The 18,619-nt window shown below is 43.0% G+C and overlaps 1 protein-coding gene across 2 annotated transcripts in view; it reads right to left on the reverse strand.

Moving 5' to 3' along the window:
* Positions 1-513: 513 nt before the first annotated feature.
* tsc1b (TSC complex subunit 1b) overlaps positions 514-18,619 on the reverse strand; it is a 36,896-nt gene continuing 18,790 nt past the window's right edge. For both annotated transcript variants that reach the window (XM_050053079.1, XM_050053081.1), the window contains exons 13-22: positions 17,211-17,318; positions 15,344-15,986; positions 13,195-13,238; positions 10,162-10,328; positions 9,379-9,561; positions 9,145-9,255; positions 6,491-6,613; positions 4,538-4,725; positions 4,024-4,197; positions 514-3,279 (exon numbers count right to left, since the gene is read on the reverse strand). In XM_050053079.1, the coding sequence (XP_049909036.1) occupies positions 2,604-3,279; positions 4,024-4,197; positions 4,538-4,725; positions 6,491-6,613; positions 9,145-9,255; positions 9,379-9,561; positions 10,162-10,328; positions 13,195-13,238; positions 15,344-15,986; positions 17,211-17,318 (2,417 nt within the window). In that variant the 3' untranslated portion in view covers positions 514-2,603. The remainder of the gene's footprint in view (positions 3,280-4,023; positions 4,198-4,537; positions 4,726-6,490; positions 6,614-9,144; positions 9,256-9,378; positions 9,562-10,161; positions 10,329-13,194; positions 13,239-15,343; positions 15,987-17,210; positions 17,319-18,619) is intronic.

An 18,619-nucleotide genomic window follows, 5' to 3' on the forward strand; every position in this document is an offset into this window, starting at 1 on the left:
CATTTAGACAGGAAAATAGGGTCCAGGTAAGAAAATACCTTACTCATAATACATTTAACCCTTTTGCCATTGTACAAAAATAGGCCAAACTGCTCATGCATCCCTTCTGAAGTCATGCAGAGGGCCTCCAGCTAGTTTTAAACACATGGGGAAAAAACTATAAAACTAATAGCTAGTCTAAGAAAAGGTTTATGAATTTAGATTGGGTAACGTCTAATCAAAGAATTTAAACAAGCCTAAGAATCTGACCACGAGTTCAAAAACAGGAAAAGAAAATTGTAAAAAAAAAAAAAAAAATGCTCATCACAATTTCCCAAAGCTGTTTTCTACGAAGCTGTAAAGCAACACAATTCAGGAGGATGAACTAATTGTATTCCAACATCTGAAAGTGTCCAGTCCCCAAAACAAACTCAACCTTCACTGGACATAATGACAAAACACCTTGATGTTGCATTTCCACAGAGGTAAAGGCATTACATTCAACAGCAGCCAAAAAAAAAGCAAAACTCAGAATTGTAGTGCAAAACATTGAAGACGATCTTTATTGTTCACAGTTAAACACAAGCCACTGCTTTAAGAACTTCCTTTTTTGCCATTATATCCCAGATTCTCCAGCTCTGGTCAGAGTCCTGGTTTCTTCAGTTTGTGCTGATTGTACCTTCTGTCTTGGTTTGCGGTAGTTACTACGGTTGGCATTTAAAGTGGATTGTTGAACATGCTTTAGATAGCGAGGCAAAAGGAAGTGACAGCAGGAGTTCCCGGTGGACAACAGGATTTAGACGACTTTCGATACCGGAGTTTCTTCTAATACTCAGGAAAAAAAACAAGGTACCTCCCTGTTTATCAGACCTGCAGAAAGGAATGTGATTGGACAAGATGTTTCTGGTTCTGCTTCAAGAACAACACTTCTGTTAGGAGTTGTCTGAATTCAGCCAGAACAAAAAAGGTTTCATGGCACGTCAATTTGATTAGCTGGTCACCTTGAGCAGAAAAAAAAAAGATTTTTACAACTTGGGCTTGAGTCACCTGCCAGGTCTGGTTCAAATTTAGGATATGTACTTGTGAGCACCCTTCATGGCTGAATAAATAAAAAATAAAAAGCTACAACAGAAAGTGGAATTCATAAAAATGCATACAATTTCATCAGTCTCAAAATTTCATACACTTTTTCCTCATTGCATCTTTGCTGAAATACGAGAACCAACATGACATCCTCACCTGCACGCTTGCACATTCTCAAACAAAACACGCTCTCCCTCTGACTTACTCTGGACAAAAACTCAATGGAGTCTCATATGGAAATGTTAGTTAACAATCTGGTCCACTTTCAGGCTTCCTCAGAACAAACCAGCCGTCTCTACGTACCGACCACCTTCACTGCTCCGATCTTACACTCAACATGCACTCTGATATCAAAAACATATTTCAGTCTGCGGTCAACGTCAAAACGCGCCGAACAGATGATCATGACAAATTCCATCTCATGCTCCTCTGGTGTTTTTTAAGATCTTATTTGTTTGTAAGGCATCAGTTCATCAAAATTACTAAAGAACCCGGCATTTTCTCTCGTAGCTCCAGTGGTGCTGACTAGAGCAAAAAGTTTAGGTTGTATTTGTCATTTCTGTCTCGACAGGCAAAACTTAATTTGTGGTGCTCGCAGCGTCAACGAAAATGAACACAAACAGTGTCCACATTTTTCTGGATAATCCACAGACCTCTCTGTAACTCTTTTCAAAGGGGCTCAAACTCAGACAGGAACTGTATCTGGGTTTCCATTGGAATGTAAAGCCAATTTTAATTTCCATCTAGAGACGATGAAGAGAGCCTGCAGTGGCCTGTGCAATGACGGCCCATGACTGTACCTCATCTTTAATTTGCTAAATCTTAGTAGCATTTACGAGCAACTTTTCCACCTCACCCAAGCATAAGAACTTTTTTGCAAAGTTTGGAAAATTTGGCCATTTCCACTCAGGTTTTTTTAGTGCAAATTGGAAATACACCTTAAAACAGACAGATGGAAACACGCCTTGTGACACTATTTCAGAAGACATGTTGCTGCTGAGTTTAAACGTGATCTTTCAATGCTTGTGAGCACCACAAACAAAATGCCACTCACTTCAATTGTGTTGGCTGTAAAGGCAGAAATCTCCGAGATAGGTATCTAAAATTTGGACTAATTAGAGCTTGACTAGCCTTATACAATTGGAGCCAAGTGGGATTTTTGCAGTTTGCGTGAACTGACCCTTTAAACGTCAGACTCACAATGTCAAATGGAAGTTATTGATAACTTCGATCACTGTTGGCATTTCTTTGAGCATCTTTCTCTCAAACACAAATTCATAAGACCAGTAGTAACACATGGACTTTGTATCCCAGTAACCTTGTCAAAATTCTTCAGGGGAATGATTCAGTATAAGAAGGAAAAAAAAAAGTAGAAAAGCATTGTGGGAAATCCTGTTGTCCACTCAGAGGAATGGAACAAATAACACTGAATTCCAAAGAGTTGCTGACATGTTAACTCTTTTGCTGATTTGTAGCTCTTCTTCATCGTTAAACTTCAGTCTTTCAACCTCCGCCCTGCATCCCGGCTCAGTTCTGTGTCTCTAACTGTGCTCGTGATGTGTCTCATTATAGTCCATGATCTTTAGCTGCTGCTGCCGGGGACGCCCTGACCCTGCCTGACCCCGCCCTCCACCTGCCCCTGCTCTCCTGCGGGGGCTTTCCTGGCTGGAGGCCCGCTGCTTGGACTCAGAGGGGGGCTCCTTAGTGGGCACAGTAAGTGGAGAGGCGGTGGCGTGGGCTTTGGGAGGGGGCGGAGTCAGGATGGGGGAGGGTGCAGGGCCAGCGGAGGCGATATAACCTGGGCAGGGCGGTTCCACGCACAGCTCAGTCTTCAGGCCGTGGGCAAGTCCAGCCAGGCGCGTCGGCGGTTGTTCCTCATCGCACTGGCTCTCGCTCTTGTTGCGGAACAGCTCACGAGCCCTCATGCCCAGGAAGCTCTTGGCGCTGGGGTAGGAGCCCACAGTGAGCGGCGCATCCGAGGGGGGCAGGGGAGCGAGCGGGTTAGCGTAGGGACAGGACAGAGAAGGCTCCACCAGCAGGGGTGGGGCCAGGTCCTGGCTGCCATTGATGGAGTTGGCTGCTGTCTTGGAAGAGTTGCTCGCTTTTAGTTGCCTTGGTGATAAAGTGCTGCCGTTGCCTCTGGGGGAATCGTGTGGTGGTCTGACGTCCACTTCCTCGTTGGTGTGAGTTTTACTTGGTCCATCTGGAACCATGATACTGTGGAGGACAAATATTCACACATAAAAAACAACACTCACATACGCTTTACGTCTCATCTCATTTTCAGTAATCAAAGAAGTATATTTTTGGGGGTGTTGGCGTTGCTCTAGTTAGGCTACTCAACACTGAGGCTGGCGAGCCGACGCTTTGTATTTAATTGAATGTTAATGTAAGTTTAAACAAAGACACTGTGAGTTTACAATCAGGGCCTGTGTTTTAAATGCATTATGCTATGTACATGTGGGACAGTGACGCAGTGGTTAGGATTGTTGTCTTGCAGCAAGAGGGTTCCTGGTTCAAATCCAGGGTGAGGGAGCCCTTCTGTGCGGAGTTTGTGTGTGCTTCCTCCCACAGTCAAAAGACAATAAATCGCCAGTAGGTGTGAATGTGAGTGTGAATGGTTGTCTCTCTCTCTGTGTCAGCCCTGTGATAGTCTGGTGACCTGTCCAGGGTGTACCTTGCCCTCCCTAATGTAGCATAATGAAGTGCAATAAATAAAAAACTAAATTCATAATGTCCAATAGACTCCAAATGACCCAATCAACCGAACTACAAGTTAGGTTTGGTCATACAACCTCACTGTAAAAGATCCGAACTATCCCTTTAAACTGTCACCAACCATATAGTTTGAATACCACTGTACACCAGTAAAAAAGCTGGTTAAATCGTGTAGTAAAATTGGTAGTGTAGCGGTCACACAATACTATACAGCTACATTAAAAAGAGTGCTCTGAGCCTGACCTGGAGTCAGCACGAGTGTGTTGGTCAGCTCTGCCCCCTGGTGGTGAACTAGTGGCGTTGCTGGCAGGAGCCTCCATCTCCACTCTGCTGTAGAGCTGCAGGAGTTCAGTCTGCAGCAGCTGAGTGATTCTCCTCTGGGCCTGATATCTGCTGTCTGAGGCCTGCAGCTCCGCCCTGCAAAGAGAGACGAGACGGGGACGAGGAAATAGATGAAGAGGGAAAGATAATATGAGTACGATTGAAATAGAGAAAGGGAAAAAATACAGGGAGAAGACATGGGAAGAGACACAGACAGTATAAAAGAGACAAAGAAACAAGCGATGGATTTTCACAGGAGCTTTGTACCTGCATCCATTAATACAAACAAACTGACTCATGTCCTCCTGATTAAAATGCTGTTGTATTGATGCTCAGTTGCCAAAGTGATGATCACTAATATCAAAATGAATTACAATAACAGTCTCTTTTTTGTAATCCAAGTTTATTTTCAGGACTTGGGGGGGTTCATACTCACTTCGCTTGACACTTCACATCTTCCAGAAACTTCTTCTGCTCCGCGATGAGGTGTTCCTTCTTGGAGAGGTGCGTCTCCAGCTCGGCGACTCGCTGCTGCGCTGCCTCCAGTTTCTGACCCTGAACCAGCAGGCTCTGCCTCAGCGTCTCCACCTCTTTCCCATAAGACACCTTCAGCATCTGGGCCTCCTGGATGATGAGGGTCATTGTCAAGAGCGTGACAAGAGCAGGAAGGGACAAGACATGTATGAGAAGGTGAAAAAACATGATGACAGATTGTGGAGCACTGAGGTTATTATTTTTCTATTTACAGTTCATGGTATTTTGTACTATTATCTACAGTTCTTGTGAATGCAGTCTGACTCAGGGATCTACAACAATTAAGAAAGTAGCTTTGAACATCCCAAAATTGACTGTCAACTGTTGATGAGCATCAGAATTATAAAAAATAATCATACCATAACTGAACCAAAAAGAATGATGCAATAATATGCATGAAACAGGTGTCTTCGTGATCTAAACTAAATATCATGCGCATTTTCAAACAGGATGTAAACATTTTCAAGACATTAAAAGATACAAAACTTTCAGTCAGTGATTTATTTGGAAGATGGATAAAACGTGAAAGGATGAGCTGGTAAACACAGACGAGACATGTCTGTGTTTCCAACAGAAAGGAAATCTGTGTGTGGTGGTAACTGACTGTGTGTATGTGTGGGTGAGGGGGGTGAGTTTGAGTTTGAGATGGCATTTTTAGTCAGATAAATCAGAGCTGATCAAATCAGATTGATGGATTAGAGGGGCAGCTGCTGCAGAGGTGAGTGAAAGCAAACTTTCTGTTGCTGCCATTACACAGGTTAGACACAGCGTTGGACCTAGAGGTGCCAAGTTTAAATGGCAATACAGGTTGGAAAAATGACGTACAAAACTAAAATGGGAGCAGTGTTGTTCTACGAAACAGAGCGTTCTATTTCTCTATGATTTAACCAACGATTAAGTTTCATTTTTACAGCATCTGGCGCTCTACTGCGCTCCAGTGTGTGGTGCTCTGGATAATCGAACTGTATATATATTCCAACAGTGCCCCTTATAAAAAGGTCCAGCTCCAAAAATCACTATGGAGGTGGCGATTGTAGATATCATGGTGGGCTGCCACAAATCGATGTATGTGTGGAAAACCCTGTATGTGTCGGGGGCATTCAGGGTGTACAGAGAAACATTAAACATGAACAACACAACATGAACATGTCACAGTTTGTATCATTGCTCTCCTTTTCACATTTAATGAAGTAAGACTGCAACTAAACAAGATTTTAATCATCAATTTATATGCAGATTTTTATCCCAATTAATCAACGAGTCCTTTTTTTCTCATGACAAGAACAAAAAAAGCTATTAAAAATGTCCTGGAGCACAAGGTGAAATGAAATTGCATGTTTTTTTCTGACCAACACTATTTTAAACGCCAAAATCTTTTCTGTTTGTCTGCTAAATTACTCTTAGATGGCAGAAGTGAAAAAATTAGAACATGTGGCTTCAACTCTGCATTGTTAGTCAACACACCTGAACCTGTCAGGCTTCCTTGAGGGTAAAACACAAAGACTGTTCTTAGATTAACTTTCCTTCCTTTCACTTCCTGGTAACATCTGTTTGCTGAGTTTATAAGTGGAATTTATTTCATGATAAACCTAACAAATAATGAGGCCTGAAATAATATACAATTAAAATTACCCTCTGACTACACTGAAGTCTACACTATGATCGTGACATATCTCCATAGATGATGTTACAGCAAAGCTAAAAACGCTTCAGTCGAACAGTTTGACTTGGCGCCCAACAAACCCAATTAGTGTCCCTTTTTTCACCTCAGTACGTCGTCTCTGCAGTTCTCTGCATCTGTCACACACACACACACACACACACGCACGCACACACACTTTTCCTTCCACCATACCTTTGTATTATCGGTGCCTGTGTGGTGTAACTCCTGCATGGACAGCTTATGCGCCTCCCCGAGGAGCAGCAGCTGCTTGTTCAGGAAGCTCATCTGCTGCTGGGTGCTCTCGCTGTTGCTCAGCTGAAGGACACACGAGACAAACAATGACGACGGAGGGCAAAACAGCAATTATGCTACAAATCAAACCTGTCCAAAAATATCTAGGGATGCATCAACAATAAGCGCAACAGTATAAGTCATTAATGATCTGTCTGAACCCACTGAAGATCCGACAAGCTGCAGCAAATGAGCCGTGCGAATATTTAAATAAGGAGCTCCTTTTGTCCTGAACTAATTTTAATTTATGACACAACTTCACTTTGTGGTCAGCGCAAGATGGAAGTGTTATGCTGTGCAGACATTCCATGAAAAGGATCTTCACAGGGTATTAAAGCGTACAGTCGATTCATTCTGTCTAAATATCGTAAATAAGGAGCTTTAGTGGACTGTGTGGATTCAGCCCAATTTGAAAAGCCTGCTTCCTGAATCAACGCCTCCTTGTTTGTCAGGATTTGGGTTCAGCCTGGGTCAGACGAGGGAAACAGACCTCAGACAAACCCCAGGAGGCAGAAAAACACCCAGACCCCCTCTGCGCCGCTGACCCAAAAATAGAGAGGGGGAGACAGCATCTCCAAGGCAACCGAGCCCTGGGACAGTCTGCAATCTACAGAGAGGTGGCAGGACGAGGACGGGGGCATGTGCTGTTGTAACCCCCTGAGTCTGACCCAACTGTCCGCCAGCCTGCTCACTATCCTGCCCAATTCCTCCATTTAGAAAGGCACAGAGAACATTTTGATTTAAATTTTACACCGGATGAGCCTGAAGGGCAGCGACCAAACAAACAATCTTGCTGAATTAACATATTTTTAAATAGCAAAATAAAGAGTGAATAGCGCCCATATGGGTTGTTAGCACAGACAGCCCAGACGTGAAACATAAAAATGTAGAAAACACTGTTGTTTTTTGGCAGGAATTTCATACAATACAGGAAAGATTAAATGCAAGTTTGATCTGACCAATTCAATTCAACTTCCAGTGATACACAACATATACAATGATAAATCCGCAACATATTTAGACTGATTTAATTTTATACATACAGACAAAAGAAATCAAACTCCCTTCAATGCGGTATGCTGCCATACACAATCAAAATATAAGTAAAAACAAGTAAGAACTGGAAATGTCAGGCCGAAAAAAAAAAAAAAAACACTCCCAAAAAGTTCTTCAAACATGACTACATGTCACCCCTTTCACACATGCATTATATAAAGTCAGTGTGCTGGCAATTTTACATGTTGGCTGAATGTCTGAATAATCACCCAGATCACAGAAAGCTATGCGTACATAAATAAATGTGTCGCTTCAAGGGACAGTTTGGCTCTCGTGAAGTGGGGTTGTGTGAGGCACTTATCCACACTCAGTGTTTAACATACAGAAGTGGCAGTCGGCACACAGGTTAACTTGGAAAGTAAACAATGCACTACTGTAGCAGGAGCAAAATGTATGTTAGTCACATAAAAAATTCAATAACATTTTACGTGTACGCTATATCTAGAATATTGTCACTACTTTACCCTGACACAGACAGCCTGTTACAACGGGAAATGCATTAACAGCTTCAGTTCCCCATCTATGCTCCCGTCAGAGCCACCAGACTCCACTGACAAAAACAGCAATTTTACCTTACTGAACATGTGAGCTGCTGGTCTACCACTGCCTCCATCGGTTAGTTTGTTTGTGTTAATGTGTCACTTTGGTCAATCTGAACTAACGCTTTTAAATGCTAAAGTCACACAATAAATAAAACAAACTAACTGTGCGAGGCAGTGGCAGACCAGCAGCTCCTGTGTTCAGCTATGAGAAATTACTGTTTTTCTCAATGAAGTCTGGCTTTGAAGAGAGCGATACAACGGCTTCAGCTCCCCGTCAGAAAGGGCTGTCTGGCTCTGGGATAAAGCGGTGAAAATACTTCAACTGATTTTTTTTTTTCAGGTGGCTAAAATATGTTACATTGCTGCCTCCGTCCATAGCAGTAGATTGCTTAGCTTCTGTGTCAGCACTCCTGCCTGCTTCTCCAAACTAGGGGTGTACTGATTGATATTTACTGTATGTAATACACTGACTATGGATAAGTGCCTCCTACAACCCCACTTCAAACGATCCAAACTATATCTTAAAGTGTAATGTCTAATGCAAAAAGGTTTAATAAATCAAACACAGTGAATGGACTAATTTTACATTTATAAGGAGATTTGTCTCGTGTGACATCTGTCTCAAAAAAAGATTTTTTTCCCCTCACAGTTCAGCACAAAAGAGCCAAAAAGCCCCTTCATACAACTATATAATTATCCTTCTGTATATTTTAATTTATTCATCCATGCACTGCACTGATGAAAATAAAACCTGTATTTCTGGTCTCTTTTTTGTCTTATTAATTGCCTTAATAATGTTGCCTTGTCTTTCCTTTGATTGAATGACACAACCCTGTTACCCCATCAGACAGATAAAGCCAGCAATGTCGTGTATTCCATGTCTGAAAGGAGCTTTTAATCATATTCTGTCACCAAGCTGTGAAAATTATGAGTTAAATCTGACAGGTGTTTCTTTACCTTGATAGTCATCTGGTTGAGGAGATGACCAGTGTGGCAGACCTTGTTGTTGGCCCTCTGAAGCTCCGCCTCCAGTTCGTCCATCCTTTTCTGACACTCCTGCAACTTGCTCTGGAGACGCAAAACAGAACCAGATCAAAGAGAGTTTTGTTGTATCTTGCAAAGGTAACTACAGTGGACATATGTATTTGTACTACTATCATTGTTTTGTATGAAGTGTGTGTATATGTGTACCTGGAGCTCCTGGTTCTTGGTGTAGTAGTCGTCTCTCCCCTGCTGCAGCTGTCTGATCTGACTGTGCAGCCTGGTCACCACCGTCTCCCGGTCGTCCCACAGCTGCCTGTACCGCTGCTGCTCCACCTGCAGACTCTCCCTCAGAGACACAATGTCCACACTCTGCAGGTTCAGCTGGTCCTTCTGCACAGACAGACACACACAGATGCATAGGTTAGGTACAAAGTGTGCAGGAGTTTCTAAATGCTGTTAGAAAGAAGAGATATTTTAAAGCACTTTGCAGCAGTTTGTGCAGCGCAGCTGGTCTCTAAGTGAGGGCAGGGATGGACACACAGACTACTCAACTACTGTGCTACATTTTCAGCTGATTACTGCCTGAATGTGTCGGCGCTCTACCTCTCTGTCTACAAATCATTCCTGGAGACTAAACGCCGTGCATGGCTTCTTGCAAGGGTTCCCACACCTTCTTGAACACCAAATTGAAAGACTTTTCAAGGATTTCCAGGCCCAACTGCCTCAAATTCAAGGACCCAACATGTAGTTTGAAACACAGCTCAAGGTTAAAGGTATACTATGCCCGGTTAGCATGAGTTCACAGAGCAGCAGCGGCTAACATCAGAGATGGTGCCTTTAAACAGTCCCCAAAATGCAAACAGGACACACTCCTGTGGTGCTGCATCTCCATAAACAAATCCACACTGCCCTTTGGTTAATTCTTAATACTTGTTCTGTCTCTGGCACTTAACAGGGCTAATCTGTGATAATGAGCACGTGCAAACTTGCCATAGCGTTGTTCTGCTCCTCCAGTGCAGTGGCGTTGATGATGCGTCGGAGGAGGCGTCGGTTGCGGACGGCGTGCTGCTCCCTCTTGTAGCGCTCGTACAGCAGCTGGTTGTGCAGCAGGAGCAGCTGGCTGCGCAGCGTGTGAAGCTCGTCCAGCGGAGCCGAGCCTGGGGAGGCCGTGGTAATAATAATGTAATTAACACGGTCACACGCCTGACACACATACGCACTAACAGAAACGAGCTTAATTATTATTCAAGTGTGGAGCACCAGAATAGCACAGGTACTGTAATGAGGACAAAAAAAATACTGAATACAAATATAATGCTGTGATTTCGCCAAGCTATTCTAGTGTAAATGTCAATCATTCATTAAAACAATATAAGTTATATGTTTCTGACTTTAACAAAGGGGAACATGAGCTGATCAGTCGCACACAATGAAAAGAAACTAGAAACTATGCAAAGTATTTTCAAGAGCACAGACCTACAATAACTTTGTAACATCCTTTTAAATTGTTCATAACACACAACGTGTTTTTTAAAAAAAATCTGTATCATGACGTGCATCAAAACACACATGACGTCATGTGACACCACAGTTGCACACTGTCTACTGAACTGGCATATGACAATGTTCATGGAGAAACATTGCGATGGACGATGATATCTTCTTATGGGCTACCCCTAAAGCTACTGTAATATTTTAAATACTTTTATACTTTTTATATGTATGTTGGCCATTACTTCATCCCCTGATATACTACGGCAAGTGCAAACCAGGTAGTTCTAAATATTTTTTATGTTTGCACCTGTATTCAAACATGTTTCACTGGGTGGTAACTGGTTCGATTAAATAACCTTTAAATAAATAACCAAGAACATGAGCTCTAAGGCACTAAATGTATATACCCTGGTGTCTTCTTCAGTTGCACTCGCAAAACTAATCTGTGCACTGTTGGTGCAGACTTTAACATCAGTGGTCAATGACTGTTAGCCATTGGCAAATATATATTTTTATTTTAAGTCATGGCAGTGAATCATTTCACACAGGGGCATTCAATATTTTTGTAAAAACACACAAAACTTAAGGGAAGTTTTTGCACAAAGTCTCAATGATGAGACTAGAAAAACTCTGGGCATCAAACCTGAGGCCTGTACTATGAAGCAGGATTTGAAGTTAGTGAGGTAAATTCAGGGTAAACTCAGGGTTTTCAGTGCTACGAAGCTGGTTCTCATTTTACCAGGATAAATCACCGTGGCAACTTATGCTTAACAGCTAGGATTGGATCTCAGCCTGTCAACACCCCGACCTCTGGCCAGTCAGATCACTGAAGAAAAAAGTATCCATGGACAAAAGTCTGGAGTCTCAGGTAAAAAAAAAGGAGCATGTATGTTGTTATAGGTCACTAGAATCATTTCATTGTTCCATGGCTCTATTTCCACTGGTTTTAAACCAGAGCTTCTAACAAACAGAGATCGTTTACACACTAAACATATGATTTTAGCAGGATTTAAACTTAGGCAAAGTTTATTTTAGTCCACAGTGACAGTGCTGCTACTTTTACACTCTGATTCCATCACTGCAGCTCGAAATAACATGAGACACCTGTGTCTATATGATATGAAGCAGCCTCCTTCATTCATGGTTCTGATGATGTTGCTTGTCATTAACAACCCCGTCCCCTTTACATGACACACTCGTGGCTGGACAGGAAAACCCAGAGTTGACTGAACTAGTTGATAACCAGCTTTGTAGTACTGGTTATGCAGACGGCCAACGTTAGGATTAGTCAAACCAGATAACAAGAAGATATCCTGGGTAAGTTGAACTGGCTTCATAGTACAGGCCCCTGCTTTGTTGTCACTTGGCATCTTACTTATTTATTCTTCACTCAGATAGTTCTTGATACAAATCTCATTTAAGTTGACAATTTTAGACTTTTTTTGGAACAGCAACACATTTAACTTTTGAGAACTTTGGGGTTTATTATTAAATGAAAAAAGGGTTTTAAATGAAAAGCAATGTACTGCCCTACCAAAATGTTGCAATCAAATGAGGTACAAACAAAAGAGCTGCAGTGTGACTGCCGGTTCCTTATTTAATAGATTTCCTGGATCCACACTTAAACTAATCACTTGTACCTTGGCTCATGGCCCAACGTTCCCTCTAATATTATTGACATCTGTTATGTTTAAGAGACATCCTGGTGGCTAAGAAATAAACAAACAGGTCTGAAAACAACCTGCACCTGTCACCTTTAAGGGCTTATTGATCCACATTCACCTGACAAGATTTTACCAGTCTCTCTTTTGATTTGAACCAGTGATGGTAACTTTAAGACTGCTGTTACCCAGTTAATCAAATTATAAAGATGTTTAAAATGTGACATATGTATACAGCACTCTTCCATCCCTCCAAGAGTTCAACATAACTCTGGAAACAGAGCTTCACTTGTTGACACGCGCAAAGGGCAAGAGAGCAGGGAGAGAACATTTGGAGAAAAATTCTCATGACAGTTTGACTCAGGACCTTCACACTGCTCCAGACAGGTTAAATCTGCCATGAGCACTGAGGGGAATTCTGTTTAGATGCAATCCAAATGACATGACTCCTGTCAGTCAGCTGGGGGAGAAGATTAAATTCCAGAGTTCTAATCACAAGCTGGCCGAGAGTTTTCACAAAAACACACACTGTTTCTATTTTGTTACGAGCTGCAGCTGAGGAAGATTAGATTCTTACACTGGTTTACTGAATGCATAAATAAATAAAGAGGGGGGAAAAAAAATCTCTAAGTGGCCAACTTTCGATTTTCTGAGCTGATCAGGTTTTGCCATGGGACTGTGGGAACTTTGTGTGTTTTGATAAACCGCTGAACAAATTCCCTGTCTGGCTGGGTAACATTTTAACATGCTGTTCATGTCTCAGAGCTCGTGACGAATTGCTAGTCATGCCTGAATAATGCTCCATCTGCAGTCTTTATAATAGTGTCTTTTATCAATGTAAGGCAGTGTTGTGCTGCGAGTGTTTTACCTCCAAAGTGCGTCCAGTCAGCTGACTTACTTGGCAACGGTAATCTGGAAAAGGAGAGAATGGAGAAAACACTTTAGAGGAATGATCTCTCTGGGAAGTTTCTCTCTTAAGCTGCTCTGCAGTGATTTATGTCAAATTCACCCACATCTCATAGATGTTGGTTGTAATCCAAAACACAAAACTCAAACCAGGTTTTCCTCTTGAGTCACAACTTGCGTGAAAGGTGTGAAAAGCACAGGTTGACACACACAGTACAAGGGTGATACAGTCCTCATATGTGACCATGTCATGTCGGTCTGGTTAATAAAAAGATATCTGTGCACAGCCAGGAAATTCTTTGCTTAGCATAAAGGGGGAGATAGCTTGCCTAGCTCTGTCCACAGGTAACATAATCCTCCCACCGGCACCTCTAAAACTCACTGATTAACACACTATATCTTTTGTCTTATCTGTACAATATCTGAAGTCTAAAAGTGATGTGTCGTGGTTTTACAGCGGGTTAAATGCTAGAGCTATTTCCTGGCTGAGAGTACTAAGGCTGATGCCAGAGTGGAAATTTGGGAGGTACTGTCAGGAACTCTGCTTTGCTGTCTGGTAAAGGGCGCTGATTTTGACCATAGCCACAAAGCTTTCTTCTGATATCACTGCATCTTTGCAATATGCGTTAAGTTCACAGCTCACTGCTGGAGGCTGCTTAGGGGCTGTGGGATGGAGATAGGTGGCTGAGAGGCAAGTCAGGGGTCCAAGTGCCCACTATCAGCTGCCCTCCAGTGTCCATGTACCCCAGGATGTGGAGACTCCAACCTGCTCTGAGGGCCCTGGCTCTCTTCTCGCCTGCTATGACTCCCTCTTCAGCCCCGACAAAGCCTCCAGTTAGCCCCAATGTCCCAGGGCCAGAGGTTGGCGAGGTCAGTGCCCACGTCCGAACGGCTCTCTGTCAGCTTTCCTCCAGTGCCCACATACCCCTGGATGTAAAGCTGTTTTTTCAGGGAAATTTGTGCCCCTGCTTTTCAAACATTTTCTCACTATGATTGAACGAACAACATCTCACACTCTGGCCAATCCTAGCACAGTAGGGCGGGGTTTATCCTTCTGCACCATCCACTCTAGCATCGACCAAGCAATAACTTCCTGTAGTCATCACTGTGAGGCTGTTGGACAATCAGTGGAGACACCAGGAAGACTTCTTTTTGCTTATAGATGAAGCCAGGCTAACGATTATCCCGATTCCAGTGCTTATGCTAAGCTAAGCATACCGTCTCCTGACTCTGGCCTCATTTCTAATAAACAGACATGACAGTAGAATTAATCTTTCCATCTAACAAGACATTGGAATTAAGTATTTCCTGAAATGTCAAACTATTTCTTTCAATACTTAAAAAGATTGTCCCTTTTTTTTAAACTATATTGCCATATTGCTCGCCCTACAAGTGTCATAATAAAATGCTGAATTGCTTGTTCGTCTATGCCGTACTTTGGTCTCTGTTTCCGCTTATTTTATCCCCTCCATCAGGCCGTGTCTGGCTCTAATGAAGACAGACACGGGGGTGATGGTCGACTGAAATGAGTGAAGCCAGATTGTTCTGTGTCCTGCACTGACTTTGCTGACATGGTTGTATTATTGGCTACGAGGACCGGTTAGCTGTGTGTGTGTGTGTGTGTGTGTGTTTCTGTGTCAGTGTGGAGAAAGAAAGGGGGCGGTGGATTCTGAACAATGTCACACTTGTTCTCAACTGGGTGTTTCCTTTGGGCTGCAGTAACAGAGTGGAAACAACCCAGGCAGGCTGTGCACAGTGAACAGCACATCGAAACACACTCCTGAGTCTCCTCAGTGTGATCACCATGAGTCTCATACTTCCTCCACGGCTGCATCCTCCACGTGTTCATTTATTCATTAACAAAAAAAAAATGCTAATCTATATCTGCTTTAAACAATTACTGGTATTAAGAAAAGATCGCTCAGAGTGCACTACAGATTGCTCAATACACCTGTCATGTAAAGTGGTTGCACACAATGCATTTGGGCACATAAACACCCTGATATACTTTTTTGTGACTTCTCCAAATATGCTATGGTGTGTATATGATTTTGTTAAAGGAAGAATGAAAAAGGAAAACTTTGAACAAAAGTCAAAGTGGTTAGATTTACCTCTTGAGAACTCTGTCATGGGCGTCGCTCCCCTGCTGAACAAGGCGATCCAGCACCTCCAGTGGTGAAGCAGACACTACCCCTTCCTCCTCCCCGTCCTCCAACCCCTCCTCCTGCTGCGACAGCCTTTCCATCGCCGCCTTGTGCACCGCCTCCGACGTCTTCTGGCCCACGAAGAGCGAGGCCGCCCTGGGCAGAGCCAGGTCGAAAAATGACTCGTAGGGCACAGGGGCGGGGGTCTTGCTGCATGGGCTCGGGGAGAACATCCCAAACTTGCCCACCTCGTCGTCCGGGGCAGAGGGGCTGCGGTGCAGGTGGTGATCGATGGGGGTGAAGCCCGAATGGAAGGACCAGGACTGCTCGAGGCCGAGGGCTGAGCTCCTGCTGTCTCCTGCTCCTCCACCTCCTCTTTCGCTCCCAACACCACTGGTGCTCGCAGTGGTCTCCCCTTTGTCTGGCGTTGAGACAACACGGTGGGTGTCCCTGACTGAACCTCCAGGCTGGGCGCTGGAGAGAGTCTTGTCTTGTGCCTGACCACCAGTCAGAGTCTCGGTGGTGCGATAGAAAGGCGAGTCGAATCCCCTCAGGCCCGACAGCTCCTGCTTATCTTCCGTGATCTTCAGCAGCTCCTCTGTGATGGCAGCTGCAGGAGAAACAACATATGGAGGATTGTGGCAGACTTAAACCTGCATGTTCTGAATGTCAATGTCTGCGCTTAAATATTTCTGCAGTCACAACAAGTGCCAAGTGCCTGCTATCCCACACAGACAAAAATGAAGTTTCTGGGCTTCTGTTTCTCCCCAAAGAGGACGGAAATGTTTAAATCTAAGCAGCTAGCTTTGGCAGCAGAGCTCGCGCCATTTGGCAGATGCTTTTATCTAAAATAGTCCACAATACTCAAGGTGCATTTATTTTTAGTACGAGTGGCTCAAGTGGGATTTAAACCAATACACACACAGAGGGATATAAACAGGGATGTGTTAGCATCCTGGATGTTTAGTGCATGAGCTCAGGTGCGTTTAGCTTAACAGGAGAATGAATTCACATATTAAAAGATATGATCCTGTTCAAAACTTTTTGGTTCAGACAGAACAAAACACTGTGCTGACTGACTCTGCTCTGAAACAAGTGGGATTTGGACATGTCAATCACAAGAAAATGTAGCCCTAGAAGCTAATGTTGTCATTTCTATGTTCTATTTAACCCACAGAATGCTGCAGAAATAAATAAATAAATGTGCAAAAATCTAGTCCCCTTAAAAAAATGTAAAGCCATGTTGAAAGTCCATGTATCTGAGAAATGCAACTGCTTAAACTGGTTTTAGTCTCTTCCTTGTGAGTTAAATGACTGTCTGTTGTGTTTTATTTCTACTTAAACTGTAACTGGTGTGCAGTCTTGGCCAGCTCTCCCTCTGAAAAAAGAGATCTCCTACTTGAGGGACTTCCTGGTTTAATAAACGATTAAGAAACCCTATCGATTACATGCCATCTTTGTTTAAAATATATCTAAATAATTATATTATATTGGATTATTTATACTGGAACTGTTTGTGCTCTGGATGAGAAGACCTTGGTCTGGCAATTTTATGGTTTGGCTGTTACAACACACACACACACAGACACACACAAACACAGTCACAGCGATGCAAAAAAGCATTCAAGAGTGTAACATGCTTGTGAGCCAACTTATTTTTGAAGACGGCACAAGGCAGTTTAAGTAAAACTGATTTCATCTTTCTGTCACTGCCTCATGCAAAGCATTCTTCTTCTTGAAGAACATCCCCACTGAGTTACATGTATTTTCCATGCTGAGTCACACACTCACTGAGAGGATCTGGGTCTATAATCTGTACCAAGTCAATACTCACCCTCTTCCCTCTCTTTCTCTGTTCTCAGCTGAAGCTCCAGCTCCTGTTTCTTCATGAAGACAGACAGCTCTGTCAGAGTCATGGAGACGTTCTCAGCAGCTCCTGCATCTGATGAGGAAGTGGTATGTATCACAAGTGTGGGTATGATGTTAGAAAAATAACTTGTCATAAAAGCCTAAACACCAACACAACAAATACATCACAGATATCACATTCAGTCCAATTAAGTCCAGGAAGGATCTTGTTGTATTGCAGCAGGTCTAAGGTCTGTCTGTTGTGTTAAAAACCTGAGTGGATCAGAGTGGATTCTGTCTGCACTGAGCGTGTGCTACATCAAAATGATCACAGGAGGAAATGTGTTTTTTAAAGGGTAACTTTGGTATCTTTTTAACCTGGCCCCTACTTTCCCATGTTTCTGTGTCTAAGTGACAAACAGAGCATTTATGTTCACCAAAAGTGCTCGTCTTCGCCACTGACAGGCTCAGATTGGAATTGTAGGTGTCTGACAACATTATGGAAAGGATCCCAACAGAGACAGACCTTTTTGTTTAAGAGTAAGATCAAGGGGTGTCCCCGACTAAGAATTTTCATAGTCGAATCTGATTTGACAGATTTTTCCTTTAGCCGACTAATCGTCACATCATGTTATTTTCCCCCTCATTCATTAATGAGCTCATTTGCGTTAAAGTTAAAGTCCCACTGTTTGTCACACACCTCAGTGTGTGAAATTTGTTCTCCGCATTTGACCCATCCCCTGAGGGAGCAGTGAGCAGCAGCAGTGCCACACTCGGGAATCATGTAGTGATCTAACCCCCCAATTCCAACCCCCGTGCGTCACCGCTCTCAATTGTTTGGCCACGTCCGACAAAAAGTAGCCAAATAAAAAATCAGAGTCTATCAAGAAAAAAATCAGCGGTGAAATTTGTTTCAAGACACTTCAGGTAAAAGAATAATCCTTCAAAAAAGTTTGATTTGAGAGCACATACCTCCTCTAAAGTGTCTGTTTATGCGCTCTGCCACCGTATATCACCATAGGCCTCGATGCTGCTCTGATGGTCCTGCAGCACACTCACTCACCTCATCTTATTTGGATCGAGCAACTGGGTGATTTCTTCATGCGTAGAAATGATTATGCCTACTGATTAAACGCATGTGTCATTTTCATTTTTTTATTAACAGAAATTAGGCTGATGTTTGTATCAAAATAGGCTATATATCATGAATTACTGGAAAACAAATACATTCTATGTCAAATCAAGATGTTCAGCAGCAGTGAGCACCCCCATATAGTCAGAATGGTACGGTCTTGTTTCATAACCACATTTTGCGACAATTCGACGGCGAGACTGGCAGTCGAATCAGACTTCTCCAAATCGAATCACTGAATCATCGACTATTAGGGGTCACCC

This window comes from Epinephelus moara, chromosome 9 (genome assembly GCF_006386435.1).
Source record: "Epinephelus moara isolate mb chromosome 9, YSFRI_EMoa_1.0, whole genome shotgun sequence".
NCBI lineage: Eukaryota > Metazoa > Chordata > Actinopteri > Perciformes > Serranidae > Epinephelus > Epinephelus moara.